The sequence below is a fragment of the Struthio camelus genome, chromosome 26 (assembly GCF_040807025.1).
Source record: "Struthio camelus isolate bStrCam1 chromosome 26, bStrCam1.hap1, whole genome shotgun sequence".
Classification (NCBI taxonomy): Eukaryota; Metazoa; Chordata; class Aves; order Struthioniformes; family Struthionidae; genus Struthio; species Struthio camelus.
Window position 1 is genome coordinate 4,998,137 of NC_090967.1, and position 13,878 is coordinate 5,012,014.

Below are 13,878 nucleotides of genomic sequence, written 5' to 3' on the forward strand. Positions count from 1 at the left end.
CTGACCGGAGGAGTTAAGGCTCAAAGAAGAGCTTGCTTCTGTTACCTTCCTCAGTTCAAAAAAATAGTTGGGTGATGGAAGGAGAAGATCAGCCCCCATCGGTCTGCAGAGTCCTGCGCCCTGGCTTGGGCCCTGTTCATCAACAAGCAATGAATCTGCTGGGGTCAGGGGTGGGGGAAATCTGCCCCCTCACTATGTAGCACTACAAGATGGCCACAACATTTTGGTGCTTACTGAATTCACTGGGGAACTGGGGATACTCAGCCCCTGGCAAGGTTGCTGGACGGTGCTGGCTGGACTGTGACCACTGAGGAAGGTGATCAGTTCAAGCCAGATGCCTGGGAAAAGTAGTGTACAGAGGCCTGTAGGTAAATAGATGGGGGGGGAAAAGTAGCATAATGTAGTGAAGCACAGCTCAGTGCAGAGGGAGAGCCAAAGCTGAGGTGAGCAGGGGTGATGCTTTGGGCTTGCTGAAGCAGCAAGGGAGAGCTCAGCTGCTCATGGCAGTGCTGCTTAGACTGAAGCTTTCCTGGAAAGGTCAGGTTAAGATGAAGGTTTTTGTATTTATATTTCATTGACCAAAGCAAATGCATCGCATATACTAATTAAATGCATGTCATTCAGCCAGTGCTATTGCTAGGGTTATTTCTCTTGCTCCAGTGACAAATACAGCCAATTAAATCAACAGTCTTGCTTATATTCATTTTCTCTCTCTCCCTCCACCCTGTGCTCAAAGGAAAGGAAAGCCAAGCTGATACTGGAAAGAGTTTTCAAATCTGATGGGGAAAGTGGGGCCCTGGTTTTGCTCTCAGTGGAGGAGCCCAATCTGCTGTCAAGTGGCAGAGATGCTGTGAGTCTGCAGAGTGGAAGGTTTGTCTTAGAAGGTCTTGGTGGGGGGGCAGAATCAGGAAGATGATGAGGTTTAATCGTGTGAAGAGGTGTGTTAAACAGTGTGGTGGACATTCAAAGCAGGTCACACCAGTTCTGCGTGTTCCACCAATTTGGTGCTGCTCAGGGTGGTCTGTGGTGTGCTGCTCTTCTGTTTATCTGAGTAAATGTTCTGTTGATAAGTAGCTCCAGCCCATTCATCACAGTCGATCAGAACTCTGGATAATTAGGGCAGTCTGGGCTGGGCCAGGCCAGTTGTTTCTTCAGTCTTCCCCTCCAGCCTTGTGGCAGAGGCACAAAAATGAGAAGAAAAAAATAGGCTCAGACTCCAGTCCTTAAATTATTATAGTAGTTTATGCTGTTAGTCAGTAAATAGGTGTAATAGATATGCTTTGTGGCATGTGTAAATAGTCTTGGATGTGCCTCTCATTCTCTAAGCACCTTCTTCCCACCTGTCAGATGAGAATTTCTTGCATTTTAGCTGTACCATGCACCTAGTCCAAGGTCTAAGCCAAAGAGCAGGCTTGAGTCATGATTGTTATAGAAAGGAGGTTTGTAGGGATCTGATCAAAATCAGAGCCTGACGTGTGCACACAGTACAAATAACCCAGCTCCCGCTGCAGCACTGGTTTGACAGGAGGTCCAAGCTGCCCGTCCCCAATGCTTTTTCTCTCGCAGAAGACTTTTGGGTTGCATTCACATACATATAAGGAGTAACATCCACATTTTTCCAGGCTCCTCATCCCTCATGCCCTCCTGGTGTCTGGCAAGATCTGTGCTGGCAGTAGGGCAGCTGCCTCCCCTGTGTAGGGTTGGGAAGGGAGGGGAGCTATTGCAGGCTCCATCCCAGTGAGGATATGGGCAGTGGAAATGCTGAACAGTACTCCAAGAGGTAGTGTTGCCACTTGTCTTCCGCAGAGCCTTTCCAAGGCCTGCTTCAGCCCCCTTGGCTGTTTCTCAGTCCTTCCAGGCTCTTGGCCCAAATTCTCAGCCTTCTCTATGGAGCCTTTCTCCTCCTCTGATCTGAAGGACATTTGTCTGATTTAGCAGAAGACAACTTTTTTCCTTTAGGATCACTCAGCCCCATATTGTTATTGGCTATTCAGTTAGGAGATGCCTCTGTGGAGGATGCTTCCCAAGATCTATAATGCCTGGCCAGCAGCAGGAATGTCCTTTCTCTCCTTCTCAGTGCTACTGTGGCTAGTGGTATCCAGCCCTGGAGAGACTTTACCCTGTTGGTATATCATTTTTCAAAGTCTTGGAATAGCATCTCTGATTTCAAGAAGGGAGAGATTTGTGGAGAAAATGTTTTTGGGTCAAGGAAGGAGTCTTGTACCTGATCACACATCATCTCTTTAAGGGAGGTGTAGAATCAATCTTGGTGATTAAGTGAGAGAGCAAGTAGCTTGAAGCCTCTGAGACTTTGCAGTCTGCTCAGGTCTTGGTGCAGTTACAATGGGAAGAGTGGAATCTTTATTTTCCAAGCATATTTGAAAGGAAAAAGTACCAAATTGCAGAATGATTCTAATGCAGAAGCAGACATGGAGGAAGGGTGTGATCTCTTCTCCTGGTGAGAAAGGAATGGGAGTGACATAGTGGAGCTGTGTCTTGTTCCTTGTTACCTCAGCTTGGGACTGTCATGCATTTCCATCAGAATAACTGAGGTGTGGGTGACCTGTGGTGTGGGCTTGACTGCTTGCTGTTCAGCAGGTCGAGTGTTGCCAGCTGTAAGCATCTGCGCTGCAGCACACTAATGTGTGAAATCTAAGGCAGTGCATGAGCTCAGAGCTGCTGTAGTAGAAGCGGATTTGGTGAGTCAAGCTACTTTTTTAAAGCACTGATCCCATTTCCTTGTATTCTTAAGTAGCTTCAATCCATCTTACTGCATTATAGAAACTGTGTTGATTGTTCTACTGTAGTGAGTAATAACAAGCTGTACTTTCCAGATTACCCCAGAGAACTGGATTCCTGGCTTAGCTGTACCATGCGTCCTGCATGCAAAGACACATTGGGGTAACCTGATTTGTTCCAGTGCATACAGAGTTCTCTGAGCAGGGGAGAGAAAGGGGAGCAGCATGAAATGTGGAAAAGGAAGGCAGAAGGGGATAAGAAAGAGCAAGAAGGGAAAGGGGATAGGTGTCTATAGGGAGGATCCTTTCACACCTGCTCCCTCAGTGAAAGGGAGACCCCAGTAATGCCTACTCTGCAAAAAAATTTCCTGCAGTATGATTGTGTGAGAGGTAGGCAATATGGCCCTGTGTGCACTGCAGCCTTTGGGTAGCAGAGACTCTGGGCCCTGTGGGCAGGCAGACTCTGTCCTTCCCTCTGTCTCCTTCCCAGGTGGATTTTGGAGATCAAAAGCAAAGCTCCCTGCTGCTGTAATGCTATTGATGTCAATGGAGTTGTGCTGCAGGGAATTTGGCTCGCTCCTTTTAATGCAGTAGGTATTAAACTTGAGTCTTCAAGGCTGAAATTCCTGCCTTTGGCCTGCACAGGATCTAACAGATCATTTAAATCTCACTTAAACCCTCAAAGTAGTTCCTTAAGTGTTATTGTCAAGGCTTAGTGCTGGCTCTGCATGGGGAAAACGTCCTCACTGGAAAGTTGTCCTTAGGCTGCATTTGGGGTATTCAGCCACCCTAATTGCTCCCAGTGATCTATAGTGTTGATATTCTGGTGGTTAAGTCCAATAGTTCCCAGTGCTGGGTCATCAGCTGCTTCCCTCTGGGTCACAGTCTGGTGACTCCCAGCAATATACTGAACTGTTTGTGCACAAAGCCTGCAATAAAATGTGCAAGAAACTGCAAAGAACTCCCTGACAAATGAGATCTGTAAGTCATTCTTCGAGGCCATGCCGGAACCTGGTTATTGCTTAATAGAGTATGTGCAGCGGAGCTCGGTTTATGGGGGCAGGGAACTTGCAAAAGGAGGGGGGCTTCTGGCAGCTCATTTAAGTACAGAGTTGTTGAGTGCTTTCAAAGACTCCTGTAGGTACTCCCACAGGGCAGAGTTATCAGGGGAGGTTTGGCCTGTATAGGTTGTATCGGAGGCTTCTAGCTAGGGATGATGCTCTGCTCCTAAGTGTTCCCATAGGCTCATCCTCAGCTCTTCTGTTCATTAGGGCTTTCTGACTTGGGGGGGGGGGGGGTTCCAGGGGTCTGGCTGCTTCTCCAAGCTGTTCCTGGCCAGATCCATGACACAGCACACAGCATTCCCCTTACCCCCCTACTTTCTGCCATTTTTGGTGCCTGAGGCAAACTCTGCAGCTACTCTGACTCCCTTTGGTTTGAGCTGTGGGACACAGAGATTAGGGTCCCTTTCCCAGTGGCTGCTCTCTTCTCTTGCCTCCTCTGTGTTTTGCTGAAAACCAAATGCGCTGCCATTACAGCACCACTGCAGAAGCCATGAATCCTCCCAGAAGTTCTGCCTGTCTGCTTCCCAGCCTGGCCTTTCCCAGACCTCATCTAACTGTACTTCCCTTAACTTCTCTCCTGATTCACAATCAAACGGCAGTGCTGCTGCCCTGGGACAGTCACAGCCCTGGGCTGCTGCAGGTTATACAGCTCCATCAGTGCCTGCATGGTTAACTGGTCTGCCCCAGCAGGGCACAGACCTCTCTCCTCTTTCCTCTGGTGCATTGTCTGATGCAGTTTATTTTAAATGCTAGGATAGTGCTACCTTCAGCGAAGTTAATAATCTTCATCTAGGCTACAAGGGCTCTATGTCCCACCCTGGCAATAAGCTAACCTTGCTGCGTTAGGAGTGCCATTAATGCTGATGGAGGGCAGTGGATCTGACAGCTGTAGGGCTGGAGGTCAGGTTCTCTGTGGCACACTCTTTAGACTTTCAGTGCAATAGGCTTTGATATCATTAAACAGTGAAGAGCTTGTCTCTTTCTTACCCAGATCCTGATTCTTTTTTCTCTCCTTTTTAAATTAAGGCAATGTGGTGTTGCATTGTAAGAAGGATCTATTTTTCTACTGACCCATTTCAGTAAAAGAGCTTGTCTAGAGCATGTACCTCCTTTGAAGATGGAAAGGGATTCATAGATATTAAGGGCACTATGATCAGCTCATCTCACCTCATGCATAATACAGACTGGAGAATTCCCTCAGGGATTCTTGTGACAAGCCCCGCGCTCTGCAGCTGGATGGCATCGTAGCTTTTTGCATTATTATCCAGAGCCATCTTAAGGTCTGGCTCAGGGGTTTTGTTCAATCACTCCATCAGCAGGATGTGAGGCACTTGTGGGAGACAGCAGCCTGTTTTAGCCAATCATGCCACCAGCATGCTGAAAAAGCTGGCTCTTCAGCCTCCTCCCTGCCCGTCTGCAGCAGCTGTGCTTTCCCAGACCTCAGCTGAAGGCAAGCCAGGGTGATGAGAGTGAGACAGGAGATGGGAATGCTACTGCCATCTTTTCTTTTACTCCCTTCCCCTTGAGGACCTGGGGTCACCTTTCTCAGAGCCTGCGGACCCGGGGGTAACTTTAGGTCTGACTGCTCCAGGATGTTCAGGAGTTGATGGAAAGGATATGGCATTTGTACAGTTCAGCTAAGCTAGCCCCATCTGGCAGTGAGTTGGTGACAGGAGGGTTACCTCCAGAAGGCAATTAAGTGCACCTAAGTGAACTTCCTGCTGCTAATCACCCTCTGAAGGACCCATCTCCTTCCCTTCTGCAGGCACCCTGAGGGGCCTTGTTCAGCAGCAGAGGTGACTTGTGGCTCCCAGGAGGCTGTGCACCCTGCAGAGAAGTGCAGTTTTCTTGTGAACTGACTTCACTCATTTTTCCCCATTTGTTCCACAAATGAAATGAAACAGCTCTGTCTGAGGACTAGCAGAAGGACTTGTCTCCATCAAATCCTTAGAAATGCTGTCATGTTTCATTCCAGGAAAAATTGGTTTGAAACCTCTCTGCTGCAAAAAAAATAAATCTGAAACTCCAGTTTCCTGTCTTGCTCCCACATGAAGCTGCCTAGGTTTCCCTGGGGCAGGAATGATGGATTCAGGTCAAGCTTGCCTTTGGACATCACATATATTCATGTATCTTTCCCAGCACTAAGATAACTGCGATGTGTTATCTCAGGGTATACCTTGAAGATAGCAGAGTAGTTTGGGTGTTGTCTGTTTGAACTGCAGCTGGTATTTTCAAAAGTCACTGGGATTTCTGGCTTTTGGAGAGCATGCTTTTCAGATCTAAGGCCTGATGTTTTCAGATAGTATTATCTAAACTCCTGGTGCTTCAAGAGTCTTAATGTAGCTACTCAGAAGCAAAATGCTCCAAGGCACTAGTCTTATTTGCTGGCTATAGTTGTGTTGCCTTGCTTCATGGTCCTAATAGAGTGATCTGCTGACAGCCCACTACTTGGATACTGCCCATAAGAAATGGGATGTTTTATGTTTAGAGGAGAGCCTTTGATTTGGGAATTTAGCCTTTGTACAGCTGTGAAGGTTTGTCTTGGCCACAGTATGTTAGAGCTGTTCATTTTCTTAGTTTTTGGCATGAAGTATTTAGCAAAGAGTTGTTATGCCTTTCTCTTACAAGAGATTAAATGCTAATAGTGGTTTTGTGAGTGCTTTCAGCTACTGTATCCCCACATGCAGTTTGTGACTTGGCTGGCTGCCCTGTCCACAGTGGGTGTTAGAGTCACCGGTGTACAAGTCTGGGGAGTTTGTGCTGATTTCTCCCTATGCTGTTTTAAGTAAAAATGGAAATGGATTCGGAGGCTACCCAAATAATATGACTGTGCCCAGTGTATCCAGGGAAGAGGTGAAGATCCGTTTGCTTCATGTTAGTACATAAATCCAGCTCCCCTTAAGGTGCTTAGGCACATTTGGATAATGACCTGGAACAACCTAGGTAGCAGGAGGTTACATGTACCTGTCATGTCAGCCTCTGCGAGCATGTGAGATGGCCAGCCAGCAGGCAAAAGCAGCCAATTGCACTGTGCTCAGAAGTGTTTCACTTGTTTCCATCTACCCAGCTCTGCAAAGTGAATCCTGCTGTAAAGACCTCTACCTCCCACTGGCATCACCTCCTGTCTGAAGGAATAGTGTCTAAAGTGCCCTCAATATTTCCAGCACGGTTTTTCTGCTTGTGTAGTTAAAGGCCATGCTGTCCTCTGCAGTGAACTGTACTGAGCCTGCCAATATGGGGGGGGGGGACAGCATGTGTCTGGGCACAGCACTGAGTGGTGAGATGCTGTGGGGATGCTGGAGGCTTGTGGTCTCCTCCCAGCCCTGGTGCTGTCCCCCTGCTGTCAGGGGGAGTCACTTCTGCTTTGTGCTTTAGTACCCTACATTTTTTTAACCTGTCTGTGCTGTGGGTTAGGCTAGGAAATGGTTCCTGCTAGTTGGGATATGTGGGGGGAGCTAGTTCTCACCTGGGATTTCTGGGCATTCCTCTTAGGTCTTGCTGAAAAGCAAGGTTCAGCATGTGCATGTGTGTATTTGTACATGCCCATGTGTTTTGGGAGGGAATTGAGGAAGCAGCCTGGTGGATGTGAACCAGACCCCCATGATTATCAAAGGTTCTTAAATCTCCCCCCTCTTCTCCCCTCCTGTCTGCCTCTCCCTGTTGATTTGGCCAAAGGAGTATTTGAAATTTCCAGCTGAAATTTCATGCTTTTTCCTTTTTTATTGTGGAGATCAGAGGAAGGGAGCCTAAACTGCACTATTAATTGCTTCCCAATAAAAGCCAGCCTGGATTGAGAGCTGAGGGAAAGCGCAGGGAAGTTTGCCTTGGTTTAATGTTAACTTAGCCCAGTCACAGCTCAAATGGTGCTGTTTTCCAGGTCATCAAACCCTTCCTCTTCTACTGTGCTTGCATAGTCATCTTTCTCCCCCTCAACATACTCATCCCCATGTCCTTCTCTGAATGCACCGTCCTCATGGCTCTGTTCCTCCTCTTCCTCCTCATTCAAGCCTTCACCAGTGTGCTCTGGTGGGTTGTTTCTTACATCCAGGTGGACACAGTGCCCATGGGTGTTCACCTGCTGCTTGCAGAAGGGACATGTCTTCTTCCCAGGCTGGGTGCGGAGCCAGGTGTCAATGCAGGCACAGTGGTAAGCATGGGAACAAGGCAGGATCTTCAGCTGGTCTCCTTCCTCATACTCTGCCATGCAGATCACACAGGTTTCGTATTTGTCTCCCTCCTGGTAAGTGCGCACTGTTATCTGATGGGCCTTCTTGTACCAGCTCATGCCGACCAGAAGTGGGATTGTGGCAATGATGACATTGAACATGAATCCAAACTCCTGAGCAATGCAGTGCAGGATGTAGTAGGAGGGGTATTTCATCAGGAGTAGCCAGTACTGCCAAGTTGTGTCCCATAAAATTTGAGTAGCATCTTGACAAGGGTCGAAATAGCGTTTGGATGGTATAAGGCTGATGCATGCCCCTTTCTCATAATGCAAAGACCTTTGCAAGTGGAGGAAAACTTCTTCTCCAGTGAAGAGGGATGGTATCTCAATCTGCTCCTGGGTTTCCTTGTCATCGGACATCATGTTCATCAGCTTCTCTGAATCCACGTTGTACACAACAGCAGCTTGGTATCCAGCCTGCTGGGCATGAAGAACCTTCTCAACAAAAGAACAGCCAGACCCCTGTATGAGTGCAATGTATGCCTTGGAGGCATTACTGGTTGCTGGAGGATGTTCTATTGCATGGCAAGCTTTTGGTGGTGTCACCCTGATCATATAACCTGTCAGCCCTTCCACTGGGAGCGGTGGCCCAAAGCATGCTGGCAGGGCTTTATAAGCAATGCACTTGGAGTTGTGGTTGTAAACCACACGGCTGAAGGTTTCTGCAACAGTAGAGTCATAGAAGAAAGTGGCAACCACACAGTGGAGAAGCAGAAGATTCATGCTGAATGCTGTTGAGTAGCTCTGAATAGAGATTTCTGAGATCGTCCCGAAGGAAGAGTGTAAGATGCAATCACGGAGGAATCATCCTATTTGGGTGTTACCACCATATCGTGACCTGGAGCAGCAGCAGGATGGAGATCAAACCCTGCTTCTGCCCTGGAGGCTTCTGCGGTAAGTCTTTAGTTCACCATCCTGGTGTGGAAGTTCCCAGGATGCAACGCGTCTCTATCTCATTGTTGCCAGCTGCCAAGCAACACCGTTGCATCATTTCTGCAGATCTTTGTGACATCACCTGGTAACTGCTTCCCAAGACTGGGCTCATGTAACATCACTGCCAACCTGCTTAAACATTTATTTCCCTTTCTTTGGTCTTTGTGCTTGTGGCTTCTATTTCATCTCCCTTCAGCCAAATTTCCCTTCCTCTGGGTACTGGTAGGATGCTGGTATCTCATGTTGCTGATGCTGTGCAGGCGGGATAAATGAACCTCCTCCATCAGCAGTGTATGCCTGTTGCAAACTGGAACGCTCTGCTGTGGCTGCCAAAGCAACTCCTAAGAAACATGGCAGAGTGGGAGCGAGCTGTTAGGCTTGGCCTCTTCTGCTGCTGGGGGTGCATGTGGCAGCTCAGACTGGCTGGGTGAACTCGCTTTTCTTTTTCTTTAGAATTGCAATCCTTTAACTGACACCAGGCCAGAGGAATTGCTTGGGGTAGAGGGGGTTTTGGTCGTTTGAAATAACTTGATCAGTAACTGTCAGAACTGCAGCTAGATGTTGAAATGCTGTTTGTGTGGCCTCGAATCAGCTCTCTGCTGTTAGCTGTATTTGCAAAAGAAGATCCACCTGCAAGATCCCTGAGTAGCTAGGGTTTGCAGAAGGAGCTGGTATGCTGGGGCTAAACTCACTTGGACTCTTGCCCTGTCCCAGTGGGAGGAGGTGGTGGTTGAACTTGGGAAATATATTGTCAACTTCTGTAGTTGAGGTATTCACTTTTTTACTTTAAAACCTCAGCTGTTGGGATCAAGTGACTAAAGAAAACTTTAGCTTCTAGCTGCGAACTTTTTAAAATCTGGCTATTGTGGTGAAAAAGCTCACAAAGGAGTGAAAAGCATGAGGCATGCAAGTGGTGTCCCTCTCTTCCAGAATGTTGTTCATCAGGGAAGCTCCCATCTTTCAAGCAATTCCTGACTCAGAAATGGTGACTGCTCAGTGCCTGGAGGAACACCAGCCTGATGGGGAAGGCACTAGCTCTCCTGGTTGTCTGAACATGCTAGTTCTAGATATGCAGTGAACCCAGGTCACTTCTGAACCGCAAATCCCTAAAAACCTGTACCTTTTAACAAAAAACCCTTTTTGTTTAATGATCCGCTTGAGAGAAGCCCCATGGTTTCCAGAGCAGTTGTGTTGGACCTGTAGTTAAAAATCACTCATATACTAGGCAACTGATTTGTTACTAGCCCCCTTGGGCTCTGCTTGAGACAGATTTCACTGGGAGAAGAGCTACAGAAAATGTCAGCAGACAGTGTGTGTGCCAGAGACTCCCAGCAGCTGTGATTTCAAATCGATTTTATTTTCCCTCATCTAAAGAGTTTTACACTTGCAGGGAGACATTTTGATGCATTTAAAAACAAAACAAGAAAAATCTTCTGGGGGAGGAAATGTTAAACGCTTCCCAGCATAGAAAGAGAAGAAAAAGGAAATGGAGGTACATTGGGAGGACTTTTTGAGGGTGTATTTTTGGCTTGGTCTTATGCTTCTTGTGACGGCATTCATCATCCTAGTGTTGTCCAACTTTCTCTTGTTTGAAGTCCTCCCCTCTTTTCTTGCACTCAATTCTCCACTTCTGCCTCCAAATTAAAGCCTTAATTTCTAGCAGTCACCTGCACAAGGGGTAGGTCTGTCTTCGGGGCTGGATGAGGAGCTGCGTATCTGTAGGGGTGCTGTGACAGATGTGGGACCAAGGAAGGATTGTTGGCTGATACCCTTCATATTCTGCCGTGTAGATCGTACATGTGTTGTGCTTGTCTCCAACTCTGAATGTGCATGCTATTATCTTCTGGCTGCACCAGCACTATGTCGTACCCTAGAATGAGCAGGGTAGAGGCAGCCATCCTGGCTGCCTCACCATATCCAAGAGAAGTTGGGTGTTAGCAATCTCCAACCAGAAGATACCATTAACACCTAGCACTGCCCCAGAAGATGTGGCTGAAAGGACAGATTGCCTCTAGGGAAAGGCTGGAGTGAGAGAAAAGGGAATGGCGTATGGAGAAGGCTCTGGGGAGTGAGGGAAGAAGTAAAGCTGATGTCTGGATGGGGAGCAGGATGCCCATATTCCACCCACAAGCAGTGTGAGGTAGCGTTTCCTTCCCTTAGCCTCACTTGAAATCCCTAAATGCTTTTGCAGGAGGAAGGCGGTAGAAGGACTTTGGCCAACATGATGATTGATTAAAGGGCTGAAGTGCTGCCCCATGCTCTGTGTTTCCCCTCCTTACTGTCCACTTGCATCGCTGCTGTCTGGCTCCTCTGTCTCTAGTGTCCTGAAGGCTTTGGCTCCCACTGGGTGAGGTTGAGCTAAGCTTCCCACCCCCATGTGGGACTGTGCCAGCCTGTTCTGAAGGCCTCCCCAGCCCCACGCTGCATGCATTACAGCCAGCACTGTACTCCTTCCTGCTTTGCCTCCCTTGTATTCATGGGAGTTAAATACATTGCAGATGCTCCTGGACATACTCTTGACCCATTTTCTCTGGAGTCTCTGCAATCTACTTCATTGGAATAATTGCAATTTATTTAAATGTCAACAAGCCACACATGGGAGACAGCAGTTGTGTGCAAGAGCAGAGCAATTACAGGGAACAGGGTCCCATGTTACTGCTTGAACAGAGATCCAAGCTAGAAGAAAGGAAAAGACCATTTACTTCTATTAACTGATCCCTTGCTCCACCACCCCTGAAGTCCCTATGTTTGTTCCTTTATATCCCTTCTTTAGGGCTATCACTTAGCGCAGGAGCAGGGATATAAAACCAGCTTCTACTTTTGCTTGTATCCCACAGCAGTCTGCTTTATCCAGAGGAATTTAGTGTTGATTTAGCCCTGTGTAACTGCCTGCTGAATCCAGCACTGGTCCTGCTGAAACAGTTCAAACTAAGATGCTGAGGAGACTGACTCAGGTGGACATTGTTGCAACTCCACACATTACTGGCTTATGATCCAGCATTGATTTAACTTGGAATAAATCTATACAGCTTTTTTCCTCCCTCTGAGGCTTTTGCAGCATGAGAAGAGCAGTCTGGTGCAAGTTTGTAAATAATCAGACTTGTCTTTTATCTATATTAGGGCTGTGGGCATTGCACAGATGTGCAGTAACAGATTCTGTCTGCCATGAACAGCCAAAGGCCAGGAGAAAGCAATAGGGAGGTTTAAGTGCTTTGCTTAAAGCATCTTGGCAGGTACTCCTAGTTCTAGCTCAGTGCCAGTTTTAAAAGGACATGCTGCTCCTTTAGGGTCACGCTGTAGGATTAGTGAGGACCAGGCTACTGAAGTGAAGTACCAGGAATTAGCTGCGAAGGAAGATCTGGGGCCATCTAGTGACCTTCCAGTGCAAACCTTTGTACTTCCAGTGCTCCCAGTTCTTAATAAAGACCTGTGGGGCACTTTTCCTCCCTCCTGCTGACTGAGCAAGTCCCCAGCTCTGCAGGGAGTCTGCTGGGAGGCAGAGCGGCACCCTGTTGTTAGTGATGGGTTTTTTCTTCTAGAAGCTTATTTAGGGACTGATGCATGTAACCACCTCCTTTCATCTAGGATCAAAGGAAAGAATGACCCATGCTTTTATGGAATAGATAGCCGAAACAATTGGAGCCATCACCAAAAACATGAGCTGGATAGTTGAGAAATGGAGCAGTGTATGTGGAGAGGTTTTGTGCTCTGCTGTTTGCCAGTGTGTGTGAATGAGAGGAAGAGGGAGCAGACACAGGCAGGCAAACTGCAGAAGGTGGCATGGCAAGCACCAGAGCCAGCTTTAAGTGGGAGAGGGACGGAGAGCTGGTCTGTAGGAGCCTTGCTGTGTGCACATCCCCCTCAGCATGTGCCTTGGCACCATGTGTCCGGCCCAGGTGTTTTGCCTAGATTTCCCAGGGGTCCAGGCAATCCTTCCTCTGTATTATTACCAAGTACAAGCATGATAATCTGGGCTCTTATGTATGCAGCAGATTATAAAGCATTTATGGACCTGCTACAAAGTACCCAAATCTGCCAGTGCCTACAATTAAAAAAGGCATTTGAGCAAATCTGGGTGTTTGTGACTTTGCTTATTGCTGGAAATGGTCTCCAGTTCCAGCTGTTTGCCCTGCAAGTGAGGGAGACATTTTCTTTACGGGACACTGGTGCCAGAAATATCTTGCCTTTTCCAGCTTTGGCAAAATAGCCTGAGAACCTTGGACATCAAGCAAAAACATCCTCTCCTTTTCATTTCTTCTTTTTTGTTCTTTTTAACTATCTGCATGTGGAAATCTGAATATGGAGGAGAGCGCTTCATCTGCCTAAGTCCTATGCTAGAAGTCACCTGCTAACTGTGGTAATCAGCCCCTTTGAGATGAACCCATCCTTGCAGGCTTTTGTGAGGGAGAGCTCGAGGAGCACAGTGAGGAGGAAGGGTGAGACCAGCAAAGGGCTTGGCAAGAGCTCGCCCGTATTGCTGTTCAGGCTCTGCGGTTGTGGCCCTTGCAAGCCTTCCTGCTTGGAACCGGCCTGGATTTGATCAGCAGCCCAAAATGGGAGAGCCAGGGATGTGTGTTCAAGTGTTTCATTTGTCATTTCAGGCTTTATTCCCTGCTCCTTCGTTTCTGCTTTTTTATCTTAATCCTGTGCTGCACTCGGTGCTTCCCAAGAGGCCTTAGCTGGAGCCTGAGTCGTGGGGACGATGGTGGGAGCGTGTGGTGGTAGGGAGTCCTTGGTTTGCCGGGAGGAAGTCGGTAAGCCTTCCCTGGTTACTCCTGTTCGCCTTCGTGTCTGCCCTCCTCCTCCTCGCAGAGGCGCGGGGCGCAGCGGAGAGGGATCAGTGCCACCGTGGTCACGCGCCGCAGGCAGAGCGGGCAGGTCTTGCCGCGGGGCTGAGCGCAGTGCCACCGGTCAATGC

The 13,878-nt window shown here is 47.9% G+C and overlaps 1 protein-coding gene across 1 annotated transcript; it reads right to left on the reverse strand.

Annotated features, from left to right (window-relative positions):
* Window positions 1-7,658: 7,658 nt before the first annotated feature.
* Window positions 7,659-8,750, reverse strand: LOC104146238 (E3 ubiquitin-protein ligase RNF167-like). Its single transcript, XM_009678193.2, has one exon. It carries the CDS (start codon window positions 8,748-8,750, stop codon window positions 7,659-7,661), a length of 1,092 nt encoding a protein of 363 aa, XP_009676488.1.
* Between the last annotated feature and the right edge of the window lie 5,128 nt (window positions 8,751-13,878).